This window comes from Misgurnus anguillicaudatus, chromosome 22 (assembly GCF_027580225.2).
Source record: "Misgurnus anguillicaudatus chromosome 22, ASM2758022v2, whole genome shotgun sequence".
Classification (NCBI taxonomy): Eukaryota; Metazoa; Chordata; class Actinopteri; order Cypriniformes; family Cobitidae; genus Misgurnus; species Misgurnus anguillicaudatus.
Genome location: NC_073358.2, coordinates 36,723,629 through 36,738,759, shown reverse-complemented (window position 1 = coordinate 36,738,759; position 15,131 = coordinate 36,723,629). Strand labels below are relative to the sequence as shown.

At 37.0% G+C, this 15,131-nt stretch overlaps 1 protein-coding gene across 15 annotated transcripts in view; it reads left to right on the top strand.

The window, feature by feature from the left end:
* The window catches only part of trpm3 (transient receptor potential cation channel, subfamily M, member 3), a 177,955-nt gene that overhangs the window by 152,978 nt on the left and 9,846 nt on the right, over positions 1–15,131 (top strand). For 4 of the 15 annotated variants that reach the window (XM_055199102.2, XM_055199093.2, XM_055199096.2 and 1 more), the window contains exons 13-22: positions 419–454; positions 636–776; positions 4,530–4,559; positions 4,920–5,212; positions 5,567–5,795; positions 8,270–8,437; positions 10,148–10,288; positions 11,194–11,322; positions 13,069–13,320; positions 14,546–14,720. In XM_055199102.2, coding sequence (XP_055055077.2) covers positions 419–454; positions 636–776; positions 4,530–4,559; positions 4,920–5,212; positions 5,567–5,795; positions 8,270–8,437; positions 10,148–10,288; positions 11,194–11,322; positions 13,069–13,320; positions 14,546–14,720 — 1,594 coding nt within the window. Of the gene's footprint in view, positions 1–418; positions 455–635; positions 777–4,529; positions 4,561–4,919; positions 5,213–5,566; positions 5,796–8,269; positions 8,474–10,147; positions 10,289–11,193; positions 11,323–13,068; positions 13,321–14,545; positions 14,721–15,131 lie in introns of those variants that run through there. The other 11 variants (XM_055199095.2, XM_055199103.2, XM_055199099.2 and 8 more) reach the window with 4 other exon arrangements.

Genomic DNA, 15,131 nt, shown 5'->3' with positions numbered 1-15,131 from the left:
TTGCTAATAGGGATTTGGAGTGTAGACTTAATGAAAGGAGAAATCTTAAGTATTCATGTTCTTCTCTTTGTATTGTTAAGTCTTAGTCTAATTCTCACTAGCTCAACACCCTGATAAGGAGTCTTTAATTGGAAAAGCTCACTAATGTTGAGAAACATGACTATAAATTAATCCGTTAAATGAATAACTGAGGAATCATGCTTCTTCATTCGCTTTAAATACCTCGTGCTCATACCTTGTCCGGCTCATTATTGGACTCATTTCCTTGTGTACTCATGCTTTTGTTTTTGCTTTAAGGCACATCTATATCATAGTCAGTTCAAGCCCTGATCAGTAACTTTGTTGGCGTCACTGGCGATGGTTCACTTTGTCCCTTTAATATGATTCTGTCTAACTGACCTTGTGTGTTCTTTCCAAGCAAGAATATCCAGGGTTCAGTTGGATCTACCTCAAGGTGAATCAGCCAATCTTCTTCCATTATCTTGATTCCTTCTAGTGTTTGTAGAGTAAGTGTGTATGGGTGTGTTAGTTAGTGTGAATGCTGGTTTTGTCTGACCTTGCCGCTTGTCAGATATTTAGCCAATACTGTTGCAGAGTGTTCAGTGCCACTATAAAAGTAACCTTTTTGTCTTCAGGGTAACCTTCCCCCTGACTACCGCATCAGCCTAATTGACATCGGATTGGTCATCGAATACCTCATGGGTGGAGCCTATCGCTGCAATTATACCAGAAAGAGATTTCGGACCCTCTATCACAACCTGTTTGGACCCAAGAGAGTATGTGTTTAACCTTAAAATTTCTCTGTTGAACATAGTTTGGTGATGACCTGTAGAAATATATGAAGAGCTCAGATGAAAAATCCATTAAACTCCACCTCCATCAAAAATGACATTATGATATTAGGGTCAATGACGTGACGTTAATTATTTTGTGTCTGTATGTTTCAATTAAATGTAAAAGGGTTAAAATTTCAAAATAAATTTGCAGATTACTTGCATACATTCTCTTTTTGAGGACCAAGTCTAAAATTTTTGGTTTTATTTCATTTTGAAAGAATATGTGGGTGAAAATTGCAAAAATGTCAATGTGGTGTAACCAGTCTGTGTCAATTGGTGTACTAGTATTTTTTTAAATGAAAACATAAATATATTCATAAAAATTGTGTTACTTAGTTACTTTTCATGGAAAGTAATGCTTAGGTTACTTTTGCAGTACTTTTGCATTACTTTTTCTTAGGCTATGTTTACATTAATGCGTTTATCCTTTAAAACGCGTTACTTTTACTACGTTTACGCCTTTCATCTACACTACATCACCGTTTTCGACCCTAATAAACGGATTCGTTCGCAAACGCTGAAGACCCTGTTTTAGTTTGAGAACTTAGACGTTGCTCTGAGTGTAAATGAACGTAGACGGAGTCTTATGTAAACGAACAGCTGATGTTAACGTGACAGCGCATCATTTTCAAAGTAAAAATTATTTTATTCATGTAAATGTTGGTTTGCAACGGAGGTTTTGCCAAAAATAGTAAACATCTACCAACCAGCTTTTATAAACACTATATTGGATTGTTTTAACATGTATCCTTATAGATAATGTCTGTTTTATATTAATGTTTGAGTATTGTTGGGTTTAATGTGTTTATGTTTTGTTTAAATTTAGTTAGCTTACGAAAGATAGACTGTAATTTTAAACGCCATATAGGCGTTGCAAAGGCCAATATGAAGGGAGAATTGTAATGGGTCAGACATTATTTTCCAGTTTAATGTAAGTTTTGTTTGCTACTTTAAAATGACTTTCGTTTCAGATAATTTGTCCCTTAATTTTAATCGATGTTTTGTTGATAAGTTTTGTGAATATAAATTAATAAAAACAATAAACTCAACGTCATTAATATAATGCTCGTTTAGGCGCTTGCGCTTTTAGCTATTTGTGTGTTGCTAGCGAAGGACGTGCACGGACCTCGCACACTTTTAAAAATTAATGCAATAAGCATTTCTGGTAGGCTAAAGCAACACTTCACCTCTTATGTTTAATTGAAGTTTGCATTTGCTGAAATTTATTTTTGCTTCAAGTTCGCTACTATTTAGTACTGTTCACTTGAATGCTTTCTTTTTAAATCATAAAGACCTTTCTGTTTAGTTATAAAATCAAAATTAACCTATTAATCATATACATATGTTGTAGGGGGGGGGGGGGGGGATAGAACAGTATAAGACTTTCCCAAACACATTTTTATAGGTTCAAAAATAGTGTCTGTTATAGTTGTCAGCAAAGGACCCAGGTATGACTTTTTGTCAATATCGCACACCCCTAGGCTGCGTAAACGCGCAAAGGTAAGCTATTATTAGAGTAATAAGTTATTTTACACTTTTATGCGCATGCCCAGTTACATGATTGGTCATGTTTCATGCGTTTATTGTGGTGTATAGTGTGGATGAAGATTCTTTTTAAAATGCCAGTATAAACGAGGATCGTTTTCATTTTAAAATGCCGTTTTAAAACGCAAATGCTCTAATGTAAACATGGCCTTACTTGGCTGAGGCTTGATCTCTTTCAGGCCTTGCATGTGTTTTTTATGATCGCAAAAATGTGAAGCTCTGCCTTACATCTCCGTTTCTGTCTCAAACTGTTCCTGCTCAGGTGCACAGAGTGCGTAATTCTACGTTAATATGTTTAGTGTAATTCAGTACATTATTTCTTTTATTTAATTAATTAAATTAAAAAGTAACTTGCATTACTTTTTAAAAAAAGGTAACTCAAATAATAATGTTTACATTTATAAAGTAATGCGTTACTTTACTCGTTACTTCAGAAAAGTAATATTTTTATGTAATGCGCATTATTGTAATGCGTTACCCCCAACACTGGTCTCAGGCCACTCAGAAATACCGCTTTGTTGGCAGAATTCTTTAAATGCCATGAAGATTTTAAGCAAACTCCTCTAAGTGCACGGAAGAAGAACTGAATGAATGCAGCACACGTACGTCACAGTGTGAGATATTTTTACTCGTTGAAATGAATTTTTAAGCCTTTTACCTTTATTCTTTTAGGACGGTGAAGAGTAACTGTACACAAGTCAAATTTGTTTAATACCAATGAAATAACTAAAGCACATTTGTGAAAAGTATTTCAATTACTGACTAATAACCTTTTCATTGCCATTATATTACTGAACCTAAACATCTCAGCTCTTCATATCTTTATTTACCTCTGCAATTTAAATGTTTGTTTTCTAAAATTGCTTTTCAAACATAGGGGTTATTTTCCTTCGTTCCCATACATATAAACGTTTTTTTTCCAAAGGAAATTTGTAATGTGCTTTGCTCATGCCTTTATCAGCATGACACACCTGGGAAAAGGGGTGAAAGTATATTTCGCAGCAGAGGCGCAGCACAGAAAATATGAACCTACCACAAACTTGATATTCAGTGCAGAGATTTTTTTACACAGATACTGTGCAGAGTAAATTTTAGCCAAAACCCAAGCCACTGACACCTGGATAATATAAAATTTTCACATTTTAACACCTCACAAGGCTCAGGGATCTAAATCACAAGTCTTGGTCCTCTGACTCATAATGTGAGAGTCACAAAGAAATGATTTATCTCTGCTCTATCATGCTAGAGTCTCAGGATATAATAGTGTTCTTGTAGCAGAGCTGGAAAAAGCTGTCACTGGGATGGTTCCCATTAAATGTCCTAATATGTACCATTTAGGTACATATATGTATACATTTAGACCCAGTACCAAGCAAGCAATAGCTGTCATTTCACCATCTAGGTTAACTCGATATAATCTGCACTATACAGTAAAAATAAACATGTTGTTTTTTCCCAAAATAACTTGCGAGATGCATGATATTCCATCATGTAAGCAAAGTCAACTGTGTTTACAAGGTGTTTGGTTTTTAATTGTTTATCTATTTTATTTTATTTATTTTTGGGTTAGACATCTATTAAATGTTCACATCTGATCGGTTTGTTATTAGGCGTCTTTTAAATGCAATATAGCTTGCTGATTATGTACCTCTGAGGTACGAATATGAACACTTTAGGTACAAGGTGTACTTTTTGAAAGGGTACCACATCAGTGACAGCTTTTGTACCATTTTCTTTCGGTGTAGATCATGGCACTTGGATTCTCAGGAAACACACACATTTTGCTGTGTATCTTTAGATAAAAGGGTCTGTCAAATGCATAAATGTGAAATTTGTAAGCATATGCATGCCCTTCATTTTATCTTTCATGCATATACACACACATTCTACATGAACGACAGTGTAGGCTTAAAATAAATCAGACATCAGCGGTGCCACCAGAGAGCAACTAAATTTATCACTGCATAGCATGAAAAATCCTATCCGCTCATTAGACATGCAATGCTTTTAGAAACACATTTCATGATGCGATTTAATCTCAGTATGCAGCAGAAGCCGAATAAAATGTTTTAAAAATTGTAAGCATCAAATCTAACATGTCTTGCTATTTCTGTCTTGTATGTGTTTGTTTGTTTATTTGTAATGTAGCCAAAAGCCCTAAAGCTGCTTGGAATGGAGGTGAGACCTGTTTCTTAATTTCATGTTTCCCGCAGCTTTCCAATAAAATCCCAGCCGAGATTCATTGAAACTGTTTCGTTTAAGGTTTCAATTGATTTGAGTGTTTCACGTGATAAAGATTTGCAGTGAAATTGCTGCTAGTATTGCACATTCAGAGACCTTAAAAACAACACTAAATGTTGTAATTACCTACAGTTATCTTAGGCTTTTAAAAGGGTTTAACTGAATCATTACATTTAATTAAATTCTATTCAAACTAGGAAAAAAATAATTAGAAATGATTATTGTTAATTAACTGCTTTGAATCTTGATTTGCTCACTTATTATTATACGAATAATAGTGCTTCTGTGCTTTTTTAGGATGACATGCCCATCAGACGAGAACGTCAGAAAACCACACGGAAGCGGGAAGAGGAAGTGGATATTGACTTGGATGACCCGGAAATCAATCACTTTGCGTTCCCATTCCACGAGCTTATGGTTTGGGCTGTGCTGATGAAACGGCAGAAGATGGCCCTGTTCTTCTGGCAGCACGGCGAGGAGGCCATGGCCAAAGCTCTGGTGGCCTGCAAACTCTGCAAAGCCATGGCTCATGAAGCATCAGAGAATGACATGGTAGATGACATCTCACAGGAGCTCAACCAGAACTCACGGTATGATGGTTTTAAAAGACTTCTTTACTTTTTATACAGTACTTTAGGCCCTTATCCTTAGGAATAAAAGCTTTGGAGGAGATTTAAACACGATTCTGATTGCTGGGAAATGTGGAAGAAACCATCTGTCATGTGCCAGACTGGCCTCCCATCAAAGGCAAAGCGACTGACCACAAATACTCATAAAATTCATAAGTGCTCATTAAACCTACTGTATTCCTCTTTCTATATACAGTATACCTGCACACTGATGCTTTTTGTACGATAGTACAGTTAATCTATTATCACGTGTGCTTACATGAATGTGAATGTGTCTGTATTACGGAAGTATTGCATTGTTTTTACATTAATCAGAGAGTTTGGTCAGCTGGCTGTGGAGCTGCTGGATCAGTCTTATAAGCAGGATGAACAGATGGCCATGAAGCTGTTGACCTATGAGCTGAAGAACTGGAGTAATGCCACCTGTCTGCAGCTGGCTGTGGCCGCCAAGCACAGGGACTTCATCGCCCATACCTGCAGCCAGATGCTCCTCACAGACATGTGGATGGGACGTCTGCGTATGCGCAAGAACTCTGGACTGAAGGTCAGACCTGAGAGTAAACATCTAAAACTACTAGAGAGAAATTATATATATATATATATATATATATATATATATATATATATATATATATATATATATATATATATATATATATATATATTTACTGTTTTCTACTTAAATCGATCCTGTATAACGTAAAGAAGAATCTGTGAAAATATAACCTTGATATCTTTAATATTCACTGACTGAGGTCATAAAGTGAAATCAGTGAGTGAAATAAAATTGTAATGTTTTCATAATTTTAAAATGAACTTCTGAGACTTCAGCCTGGATTTCAGAGTCACATCGAAATAAAACCATTTTCCATTTATTTTCAGGTTTAAATAAAATTTTAAGTCAGATTTAGACCCAGATTATAGTATATGTTGCATGCATCATCTTCCCTTATTAACATGTGGCAGCGACCTGCATAGCATCTTGATGTTTCAGAACAGATGGGGTGACGTTTTGTGAAATTGACCCAAAGACCAGAGTTTTTACTCAAGAGCCAGCAGAATGACAGAAAGAGCTGGTGTGAGGTGACACACCAATTAACGTAGCTGGTGATATAAAGAAATTTAATTCACAGTGCTGAGAGAATAGCTCAGGTGCAGGAGGAGAGAAACAGTTTTAACAGGGTCAACTCTGAGCTATAGCTGACTGAAGAAAGACAGCTGGGTGAATTAAAGGTTGGCTGTCATCTTTCTGTTCCCAAATATGTGTTGCTGGTAAAAATAGCTTGGTCCTGTTTTAAATAGATTAAAGAGAATTCAAATGTGTAAATAGTTTACTTGTAAAGTTTGGGATATATAGGCCTACACTGTTAGAAAAATTATATGTAGTAAAATATATTTACAGTACCACTGCTTTGTACCTTAAGAGTTCATATGTGACCCTGCGCCACAAGGGTCCAGTTATAAGGGTTAATTTTTTTAAATTTAATACATCATCTGAAAGCGGAGTTAATAAGCATTCCATTGGTCTATGAACAACGTTTAGTCAAGATACAACTATTTGAAAATCTGGAATCTGAGGGTGCAAAATAAAAAAATGCCTTTAAAGTTGTCCAAATGAAGTAATTAGCAACACATATTAATAATATTAAAAAATATATTTTTTTTATATTAACGGTAGGAAATTTACTAAATATCTTAATGGAACATGATAACATTTGATGATCTTTTAATAGGTAAATCCATCATTTTTTTTGCATTCGCTATATTCCCTTATTAACGTGTGGCAGCAAGGTCTTATATTACTAAACCTTAGTGCAGCCTTTCACACAATAGATCAAACAATCTTACTCAATAGACTAGAAAACTATGTTGTCACCAGTGATCAGGCCTTAGCCTGGTTTAGATCATATCTAACCAACCACTTTATGTAAATGAGGAAGAGTCATATCACTCCCCAGTTAAATACGGCGTACCGCAGGGATCAGTTCTAGGTCCTATCCTGTTCTCGTTATATATGTTACCTCTAGGAGACATTATCAGGAAACATAACGTAAGTTATCACTGCTAGGCTGATGAAACCCAGCTGTACATCTCCTCACATCCTAGCGAAACTCACCAGTTTTCTAAGCTAACAGACTGTATTAGCGATATTAGTGACTGGATGGCAAAAACTTCCATATGTTAAACTCCAATAAGACAGAGATACTTATTATTAAATTGAATCACTCCAAACTAAATATGTCAGATTACAAGTTGACCATAGATGGCTGTCCATTGATTTTTTTAGTGTTTTCTCCTGCATCTATTAATGTAAAGCTGCTTTGAAACAATTAAACAATTGTGAAAAGCGCAAAATAAATAAAATTGAATTGTGGTCCAGGATCACATATTAGTACCTCATTGGCACACATGGTATACATAACTGCACCTAATGGTACAGTACTTATTAGGACCTTTTTAAAGTTACTGCCCCAGTGACAACTGGGCTACATGTTTTGACCACTTTTAACTGTGTACAGTATTGCAGAATCTTGAGAGTAAGTCATTGAGGACAAGTGGCGGCCCTCGAAAAAGAAGTCACCGGCCGCCACTGTTGAGGACTTTTTTGATATCACTTTATTTTGAAATGGGGACCATCAAATGAAAGTATAAAATGTATAAAGTGGCCTCTTGGTGAGATAGTGAATTTTAGGAGATTTCTGTGATGTCTGTTAGAAGTCTCTGTACTGGGTTAGTTGGAAAAAGACAGATCTGAGACAAATCCTCAGACAGATTTTAAGTCCTTGATAAAAGCAGCACAGGGCTTAAGAAACGTTCTGGTGCTTCTATTTCTGCTTTTTGATTTTAGACTTTATCTCACGGGTGCACTTGAAGCACAACACATAACCACTAGCATTTCACCTTCACCTTTATCAGAGCTTTTTTGTCCTGGAACTGGAAAGATTGGTCGTAGACTACCAGCTAAGAAGCAGTAGTGTATTTGTCTCTTATGCTCTCATGTGTGTCTTTGTTTGACAGGTCATCCTGGGCCTGCTTCTCCCCCCTTCGATACTGAGTCTCGAGTTTAAAAATAAGGACGAAATGTCGTATATGCCTCAGGATCAGGACACCTACCTGCAGGAGAAGGATGTGGATGAACCAGAGAAACAAGCTAAGGAGAAAGACGATGAGGACATGGAGTTCACAGTAAGATCTTACTGTGAGACGCAGTACAACTCCGTGGTGAGAGCACCCACCTTAGCCTCGTATTGTAGTGTGTAGTGTAACACACTCGCACACAAGTACACGTACACACACATATATCCAGGCTGTGGAAGTCCTGCCCCCAATTTGGCCCGCGAATACACTTCCGGTTTGTCTCGAGTCCGTGGCGTTTCTTTACGGAGAACCGTACCGACCCTGCTACTTCTCTGAACCCCCTTCACGCTCACACCCTCTTCCTCCTACTTCACCCCTTCTCTTCGTTCCTCGTTGTCAAAGCGACGGCGCGTGGTTGTGGAGTTGTATCGTGTCTCCATCTGCCTTGGTCTTTGTCTCCTCTCTGTTTCTTTACTTTTAGAGAGGGTCTCCTCTGAAGTACGGTACTGTGTATGCTGCCTGTCTCATTATCATTAACGACCACAGCATTGTGCATGTCAAAAGCTCGTATTTCCATTGCATTACGACCTTATCTGCCCATCTTCATGACTGCAACCTTCACTTTTAAGTTGAACCAGATGTTTTGCCTTACTTCACACAAAAACTGCACGTATATTGGCGCTCAATCTTTCATTGTGAACTATCAATTTTGATTTAAAGATACAGATCATCCAAATGATAAGAAATGTAGTCCTAAGGTTACCCAACCATGAAAAGGATTACATTTCTCGTAAAGGCCTTGGGACAATCACCCTTGCACGGCGAGGTCATATCAGGGGTAGTCTTTATCCTAAGGAACGTCCAATGAAATCTCTTTGTGAATTTTGTGTAGGGTTCTTGCTTTGACAAGCAAATTCATGTAGCAAGATGATCAGTAGCAAGTTGTCACTTATTTTGGCTGTGTCTACTGATCTTGTTCTTTATAACAACACTAAAATAAAAAAAAAAAAACGTAAATAGCAGCTTGCAAAAGAATCCTGCGGTTTCACGCTCACTTGAGTTTCGCACTTCGTTTCACCCAGAAATTTTGCTTTGCAGGGGTGAATGTCCTAACCTCTAGTGTGGTCAAGTGACTGGGTCGATCTTGGTCTGATCTTGTACAACACAGCTGCAAAAACTGAAGCTTTCCACCTCACTTAACTCTATGAATATATTGCAGATCTATAGTTATAACACAAGCTGACAATTGTATTGCAATTTATTTGGATGCTCTTTCAAAAATACACTGTAATGGCAATTCTTTGCTACTTTGAAATGCCAGTGCAAAAATTAGGGCTGCCTGTACCAATGCAGCAAGCTGTTTGTATTGCTCTTTAGATTGACAGCAAAGGTGTGTAGTTTGCAAGATTGTGTAGCTCTGCCTAACCGCTTGAACAGCAAATAAAGTTGTTGCAATACAATTTTGTCATGACGTCCAAGAGTGTGCCATATTTTCCATTTACGGGATAAGCTCCCCACTCTTGGATTAAAGATGGGTCTAAATAACCCATGGCACTGGGCATTTTCATGCTCTCTCTTTCTCTTTCTCTCTCTCTCTCTCTCTCTCTCACTCTCTCTTTCGCACACAATCATTTTCAGGCAGAATCATCAATGCCCAGCTCATTATGATCTCTCACCTGCCTCAGCAATCAGTATTGCACTGCAGTGTTTAAAACAGCTGCATGCAATTCTGGGTAAAATTCATAATATGCAAATGTGTGTAAAAGCATCTCTCTCCTTTTTCTTTTTTTATGTCCCTGTCCTCTGTACTTTCCGCAGGCTATGCTGGGAAACGTCAGTTCACAAGCATCCCGTAAGAAACAGGTGGAGGAAGTTCAGAGCCGGCATCGTCTTATTCCACTGGGTCGCAAAATTTACGAGTTTTACAACGCTCCTATTGTCAAGTTCTGGTTTCACACGGTAAAAGCCTAAATGTGCTTTCGTTTCAATAAAAAAAAAATAATTACGGTCATACTTTATTTTACGGCAACACTGTTACAGTGTAATTATACATTTAAGGACTAAGTAATAATCATTAACAACATGTACTTACTGTAGGGTTGAGGTTAGGATTAGAGTTTGGTTTAGTTGCATGTAACTATGTATAATAAACTGTTAGTACTATAATAATTACATGTAGCATGACACCGTAAAATAAAGTGTTACCAAAATTCCTATTTTACATGCAAACCTACAACATTGTTCCATGTGAAAATGCCATGTAAGGGAGTTTATAAAAAATGTTTTTTTTTCATTTCATAAAAGGTCTAGGGGGAGAGCAATGTTCAAATGCCGGGAAGTACAGATGAAAACTGCAGTTTTTTTATTTATCCTCATCTGTGTTATAAATATAGGTCATGAATCTGACAAATCTCCAGGCTCCTAAAGATAAAAAAAATCTCCTCCTGTGTGCTGTGTGTCTTCATTATTTACTCTCGCTCTTTCTCTCTCTCTCTTCTTTCTCCTCCTTGGCTGTATTCACTACAGTCACATTGTATTGTTTACACCGAGCTGTATTTTTTTGCTCCTCTGGTGAGAGTGTGTATATCAATCTTCCTGCTCTTTACACAAAAACAAAATATGTTGCTGAAGAAAACAGAGCAATATCCAGAGACCGTACTGAGAGCTCAATAATGCTTTCATACTGTAGCAGCAGAATTAAAATGTATTTTTCTACATCAGATTTTCAATTAAACAGAATAAAACTATAAAGAAGACAGTGAATTAAAAGCATCAGTTTTCCAAAAAATAGCCTTGTTTCAAATTTAAGCAGACCAAATAAAAACGTTCATTCTTTTCCCTAATCGTGATTTTTTTTCTCACAGTTGGCCTATGTCGGATACTTGATGCTCTTCAACTATATTGTGCTGGTGAAGATGGACCTCTGGCCTTCTCCTCAGGAGTGGATTGTTATTGCTTACATCTTCACCAATGGAATCGAAAAGATGAGAGAGGTGAGGCTTCATTGGAGACTCATGCATCTCTGTCTCATTTGTAATGCAATGTTTTTCTAATCCCTCAAACGGGGAGGTAATGATTTGTTACCTGCTATGCAAGCTATTAACAAAAGCAGTTCACTGTATTAGCTGAAGCTGACAAGCTAGGCAATGTAGATTTTTCAGGTTTTTTGTAACCAGAGCAGCATGTATCTGACACAACAAATCTGGATCTCAGTTAGGGTGGCAGCACTAAATTTATTCTTAATATAGCTACAACAATAAATCCAGAAATAAATTAGCAATTTGAAGGAAGAACTGCAATTTCTAACCCCAATAAAAAAACGAACATCTGGATTTACCAATAAAAAGACAACTTTAAAGGGTCTGCAAAAATGTATCAATGAGTCTTTATGAACACTTATACCATGTGTTAAATGCTTTGCTTTGATTGGTTGAGAAATGTTCCTTGGGTGTTGATTATTTTTCTGTAAACCGCGCACCTTACCTGTCAAATGTCTTAAAATAACAACCAGACCAATGATTGTGGTAACCGTGGTATAATCGGAAAAAAATTGACTTGGGTGCTTTAAATTATTTGAAAATAATGCACACTCCGCTTTGCGTCGTGCCGCATTATATTAACAGAATGTTTTAACATAACATAGATCATTTTTATTTAGAAAACATTTTTATGTAAGTCACAAAAAATCACTTTATCTGGGTTTTCACAGACACGGTCACATTTTAAAGCAGTTGAGCTACTGTCACGCTACTGAAAAATACATTACATAGGGCGGGTTCCCAGACGGCTTAGTCCCAGACTAAAATGCATGTTTGAGTTGCCTTAATTTTAAAAAACCTTGCATAGACATATTGGGGCAGTTTCCTGGACAGGGATTAGACTAGTCCTAGACTAAAATAAATGTAAGAGCTGTCCAAACTAAAAAACAACTTGCATTGACATCAGTGGCGGCTGGTGACTTCTTTTTTTTGAAGCGCAGGATGCGAAATTCGTCACAACATGTATGTAGCCCGTCATGTGTGTGGTTCTTTTTTCAAAATATGTGTTCTGCGCTTTGAGAGATCATCACGTGTCATGCCAAAATAAGTGCCAGCTGCAGACACATCTAAAGAGTTTATGATGAAGAGAAGCTCGCGTTTGCCAGATACTCGTATAATATCATGCGTAATCAGAGTTTACTGTTAAGGAAGTGTCTAGCGTATATTTTGGGAACGTGAGCATCTCTTTTATCATAAACGGTTTTGGCGCGTGTGCATCGGGCACTTGTTTTGGCAGAACACGTGATGCACGCAGGATCTCTTGACGCTCAGGACACATGTTTTGGAAAAGGGAACCACACACGTGACAATCCAAACACGTATTTTGAATTAGCGCATCCTCGAATGAGCAGTCACGAGCTGCCACTGATTGACATATCTTAAGTGCCCTTTGTTTTGCCTCAAAATGCACACAAGTAATGTTTTTCGTAAGGCATGTTTGTTAAAACAAGTTATATTTCTTAATTAAACTAAGGTAATCCCTGTCTGGGAAACCACCCCATTTTTCTACTTTACAACCAAATGGTATCATATTTCCTTCTCACAAACTGAGCTGCTCTTTTTGCAAATGCTTTTCCTTCTAAAAAATCTTCTTTTGCTGTCCACTACTGCCCTCTTCTGGTATTCAATCCATCCATATTGATTCTTGATTCTTTACAGCTGTTCAGAGCTTGTTCCTCTATCAATGTCTCTATCCATTAGATTCTCATGTCAGAACCAGGCAAGCTCCTGCAAAAGGTGAAAGTGTGGTTACAGGAGTACTGGAACGTCACTGACCTCATGGCCATTCTCATCTTCTCCATTGGGATGGTGCTCCGTCTACAAGAGCCGCCGCTGATGAGCTATGGAAGAGTCATATACTGCGTCAATATCATTTATTGGTACATACGACTGCTTGACATCTTCGGAGTGAACAAATACCTGGGCCCATACGTCATGATGATTGGAAAGATGGTGAGGAGGACTGATCGGCTAACTATTATTAACTAAGAGCACATGCAAAGTCTTAAAGGGGGCATTTCACAAGACTTTATTAAGATGTAAAATAAATCTTTGGTGTCCCCAGAAATTTAAGCTCAAAATACCATATAGATAATTTATTATATCATGTTAAAATTGCCACTTTGTAGGTGCAAGCAAAAAAATGTGCTGTTTTGGGTGTCTCCTTTTAAATGCAAATGAGCTCACTGCACTAAATGGCAGTGGCATGGTTGGATAGTGCAGATTAAGGGGCAGTATTATCCCCTTCTGACATCACAGGGAGACCCAAATTTCATTTACCTATTTTTTCACATGGTTGCAGAGAATGGTTTACCAAAACTATGTTACTGGGTTGTTCTTTTTAAGATTTTCTAGGTCCATAAAAGCATAAAGGACCCAATTATAGCACTTAAACATGGAAAAAGTCCAATTTTCATGATAATGTAGTATGAATGCACACAAACATAAAAATGTATGCAGGTTTAGTGTTTATGCAGCTCAGTTGTTACAGCATTGCATTAGCAGCACAAAAGGTTGTGGGTTTGAACCCCAGGAAACAGAGATACTGATAAAATATGAAAATATGAAAATATCTCGTTGCAAAACGAGATATCCACCGTTTTGTTAATTGTTCAGAAATCTTGTTTTTTGGTTGTGCATTCCAATTAATTTCAATGCAACTGCAGTTGGTTTGTTTTGATTTAAACCGTCATAACTTAAAAAATACAGCTAAGTAGCACCATAAAACAAAATAATAACACGATAACATAATAATAAACATGTTTTGACAAAAATGTAAAAAAATGTATTTACCTCGTTTTGCAACGAAACTCTTCATATATAGGCTACTTTTAATGCCCTGTAAAATGCATCTGCAGAAAACATGAATGTAAATGTACAAACATGAAGAATCCAGTTAAGTGGTTAAATAAAATGGTTTTATTTTATGTGAGCTCCACCTTATTGGGGGTGCCATGTTTGATCACAGTCCAAGCAAAATAGGCTACTGCTCACTTATTTTGGTAACCCACAGAATATATGAAGCATGAATATGATTAACTCATTTTTACATTTATTTATAAAGAAAAAATACTGCGTGCACCTTCAAATGTTTAAAATGTGAAAGCATAAAATAGACACTAATGCTCTCTCTCTCTCTTTCCTTTTGCCATCTTCCTCAATCCGGGGGTAAATGTAGATGATTGACATGATGTATTTCGTGATCATCATGTTGGTGGTGCTGATGAGTTTCGGGGTGGCACGGCAAGCCATCCTAAATCCCAACGAAGACCCATCCTGGATGCTGGCACGCAACATCTTCTTCATGCCGTATTGGATGATCTATGGAGAGGTGTTTGCCGACCAAATTGACCGTAAGGCTGTCTTCTTAAAAATGTCTTTCAGAGCTGGGGTATTTATGATTTATTGATAGTTAGTTGGAAGAAATTTGGAAAGCTGTCATACCTCACTGATCCCAGAGATAAGGTGAAAGCTTTTTATTTAATTGCGTTTTACTGTAGAGGACACTTTTTATGGTGTGTAGATGTGCTTTTGTGTACTCTCATAAATAGTGTCATTCTGTAAATGGTTGCACTTACAGTAAATTGGCATTTGAAGATGATATGGTTCAATTTACAATCATAGAGGTTTTAAACATGTGTTATCTAGTTTATAAAACTGTAAGACTGCAGATAAAAAGGCATTTATCTTAAAATAAATATGGTCTGTGTTGAAGCTTTCAGAATTTGTGATTTCATCTCTGATTAAAGTTTAATGAATCTGGA